Source organism: Vicia villosa, linkage group LG4, assembly GCF_029867415.1.
Source record: "Vicia villosa cultivar HV-30 ecotype Madison, WI linkage group LG4, Vvil1.0, whole genome shotgun sequence".
NCBI classification, from domain to species: domain Eukaryota; kingdom Viridiplantae; phylum Streptophyta; class Magnoliopsida; order Fabales; family Fabaceae; genus Vicia; species Vicia villosa.
The window spans coordinates 68,709,435-68,712,789 of record NC_081183.1 but is presented as its reverse complement, the minus strand read 5'-3'; the positions used below and the strand labels follow the sequence as shown (position 1 = coordinate 68,712,789).

General features: G+C 39.9%; 1 protein-coding gene across 1 annotated transcript; it reads left to right on the top strand.

Moving 5' to 3' along the window:
* Nucleotides 1–715: 715 nt before the first annotated feature.
* Nucleotides 716–3,053, top strand: LOC131597339 (uncharacterized). Its single transcript, XM_058870044.1, has 4 exons — nt 716–1,025; nt 1,910–1,971; nt 2,464–2,550; nt 2,955–3,053. The coding sequence occupies exons 1-4, from the start codon at nt 716–718 to the stop codon at nt 3,051–3,053; spliced, it is 558 nt and encodes a 185-aa protein (XP_058726027.1).
* Nucleotides 3,054–3,355: the final 302 nt, after the last annotated feature.

Genomic DNA, 3,355 nt, shown 5'->3' with positions numbered 1-3,355 from the left:
AGGACTGGACTAACCCTTTTGGTGAACCAGTATAAACTTCTGTGTGTTCTTTATTACCAGTCATTTATTTCTTTATATCCTCTTTAACACACTTAAACTAAAATTTTAAAGAGGTCACTATTCAAACCCCCCTTTCTAGTGACATTTATTTGCATCAGGTTTTAGCTAATAGACTAAAGAAGGTGATGGGGTCGATCATATCAGATACACAAACAACTTTTATCTCAGGAAGACAAATTCTAGACGGGGTTCTCATTGCAAATGAGATAGTGGATGAAGCAAAACGGAGGAAAAAGGAAATGATTATGCTTAAGGTTAATTTTGAAAAGGCTTATGATACAGTGGACTGGAATTTTCTTGATTTTGTTATGGCCAAGATGGGATTTCATGAGAAATGGAGGAGTGGATCTCATAATGCTTGAAAACTGCGCACGTGTCGGTATTAGTCAACGGTAGCCCTACAAAGGAGTTTGAGGTGGGTCGAGGCTTAAGGCAAGGAGACCCGTTATCACCATTCCTATTTATTATGGTCGCTGAAGGATTCAATTTGCTTATGAATAAAGCGGTTGATTCGGGGAAATTCATTGGTTATAGATTTGATGGTGGAGAGGAAAGTTTTACACACCTTCAATATGCAGATGACACATTAACTATTGGGAAGAAGGGGTAGGGGAATATCATAATCATAAAGGAGAATTTAATGCTATTCGAAATGATGTCGGGGTTGAAAGTTAACTATCATAAGAGTTGTCTTGTGGGAATAAATATATGCCAGTGTTGGCTACAAGAAGCTGCAAATATTCTAAATTGTAAGATTGGCTCCACTCCGTTTAATTATTTAGGTCTCCCTATTGGAGTAAATCATAGATCAAAGTTGTCGTGGCAGCCTGTGATTGAGACGGTAAGATCTCGACTTTCTAATTGGAAACACGAGCATCTATCCTTTGGTGGTCGCGTGGTTATTTTGAAATCAGTTTTGACAGCTATCCCAGTCTACTTCCTCTCGTTTTTCAAGGCTCCGGCAGGTATCATATCTAAACTTGAATCCCTCTTCAAACAATTTTTGTGGGGAGGAAGCGAGGATGAGAGAAAAGTTAACTAGGTAAAATGGGATAGAATTTGTAGACCAATTGAAGAGGGGGGTTTGGGCATAAAAAATTTGAGAATATTTAACAAATCTCTTCTTAGTAAATGGGTTTGGAAAATTAGAGTTGAGAGAAATGGTCTTTAGATTTATGGCTAATAGATATGGCGAAAGTCAAGGAGTTTTGAGGATAGGAGGTAGTAGCGATAGATCACTGTGGTGGGGTGACATCTGCAGTTTAGGTATAGGTGACTGGGGGAACCTAAATGAATTTTCAGTTAGAGAGTGCTATAAAAAGTTGGGGGAGTTTGTCATAAGGTTATCCTGGTCAAAAGTCTGGCACAAATCGATTCCGTCAAAAGTGTCGTATCTTGTGTGGAGAATTATGCACAATAGATTAGCTACAAAAGATAATCTATTTAGGAGAGGTGTCATCGGGCAGGGGTCAAGTCAGTGTGGCGGGGAGTGTGGTTGCGAAGAGACGGCGCCTCATCTGTTTTTTGAGTGTCCAATGTTTGCAGGTCTTTGGTACGCCATAAGCAAATGGTTGGGAATATCCACGGTATTTCAAAAGGACTGTTTGGCGCATCTAGAGCAATTTGAAGGCCTACTGGAAAGCGGAAGAGTTTTCTCGAAGAGAGTAAGTGCGGTGTGGTTTGCTTGCATTTGGAGTATATGGAAAGCGAGAAATGACAAAATATTTAACAACTCTGTGATATCAGTAGAGCAAATGGTTGAAAATGTAAAAAGATTAACACGGAATTGGTTGAACATTAGATCAAAAAGAGTAGACTACTGTTTGGCTCAGTGGTATATGAATCCCAGATCAGGCTTTGGATGTATGGATGAGTGAGGTTGTTTTTGGTTATATTGAAGAGAGGTCTAAGGTTCGGTCGAGGGTCGATCTAAATCTTTGTGCTCTCTGTTATGTCTCTGGTGAAACGCCAGTCAAATGCTTGAATTGGAGTGTGTTTTACAGTCCTTCTATGTTGTGTGGTGGAGCTCTCGCTTCGACTCTTAGGTTGGAGGAACCCGACTTAGTCGTTCAAGGCCTGCAAATCCTGCTATGTTCCTTGCTGTCACCTTGAAAGGCGCATCAATGTGGTTGTGAAGGCGTTGAAATGTATTACAGTATGTCCGTTCCGAGGGGTTTAGGTGCGCCTGTTCGTGTCCTGTTCATTATTCGGAGGGCTTAATCTGCATTGATCGGGTCAGTTACTTCCAGTGAGGTTATTGTTTCTATGGTGTTATATGGTGTTAAATGTACCATTATGATTTGGTATCATCACTCCGAGATTTGTAGTCTGGCTCGTGTTATTTCCAAAAGTGCTTGGTGGTATGGTGTTTTTTATGAGACATTTCTTTTGTTCTTATTGCAGTTCCCTGGTAGCAGCTCCAAAGCTATTGGGTTTAACCATGACCCAATATTGATGCAGAGAATCATAAATCTGTTGGACATTACGTTGGTACTGAATGTGGTGGAGATCGGTGTGTGTCTTGCTGCTGCGTGTTTTAATTTTTGTGGTCTAATTATTTTTGTAATGGTGGTCTTAGAAGTAGTATAATGTTTGGCTTCTGTTTAGCAATATAAATGTAATCTTGTAACAGCATCACAACATAACTTATGCTGTGTATCCTATTAATATATTTCTCAGCTTTTTCAAAAAAAAAAAACACATTAACACCCATCATTTCTTCTTTTTCTTCCTGAAACAACACGTGATTCTCCCTCAAAAATTGAAAAGGATAACAATCAAACAATTTCCTCTTTCTCAATATCAATGTTCAATCTCCCCAATATTTCCTCCATCTCAAACAAAGAACAGCAAGAAAAATTTACCATAAAACAAAAGTAGTAACCTACCTGCAGATACCGAATCAGAGGGATACGAGCACTCCTGTTCGCGGTGGTGCGGCTGCTTGCGTGGGTGATGCGGAATGGAGGCGAGATCGGTGCTGTCTCGATTAAGTCGTCGGTGGCGTGATGCTTCAGCGCAGAGGGGGTGTATGATGCCCGTGTTGAATTTTTTTTGGCAGCAATTGCTCTGTAAACTTTCGGTTCTTTTTCGGTGCTTTTTCAGTGAATTTTTCGGTCGATGGGCTTGCCCTCTTTCTGATGAAGAATTTCGCTTTTATAGTGAAGGGAGTAGACATTAACATTGATTCACTTTGATTTGAGATGATTTTGTTCAAGTTTTGGGACTGCAATAAGCTCAGATTTGATTTTGTTTCAACTATTTCCACTTTGATCTTATTATGTCGTGGAGCTGT

Coding starts and splice junctions, on each gene's coding strand:
- LOC131597339 (XM_058870044.1), top strand. CDS start 716: ATGTCGGGGTTGAAAGTTAACTATCATAAGAGTTGTCTTGTGGGAATA. Junction 1,026..1,909: donor GTTTTTCAAGGCTCCGGCAG/GTATCATATCTA, acceptor TATGAATCCCAG/ATCAGGCTTTGGATGTATGG. Junction 2,551..2,954: donor ATCTGTTGGACATTACGTTG/GTACTGAATGTG, acceptor ACCTACCTGCAG/ATACCGAATCAGAGGGATAC.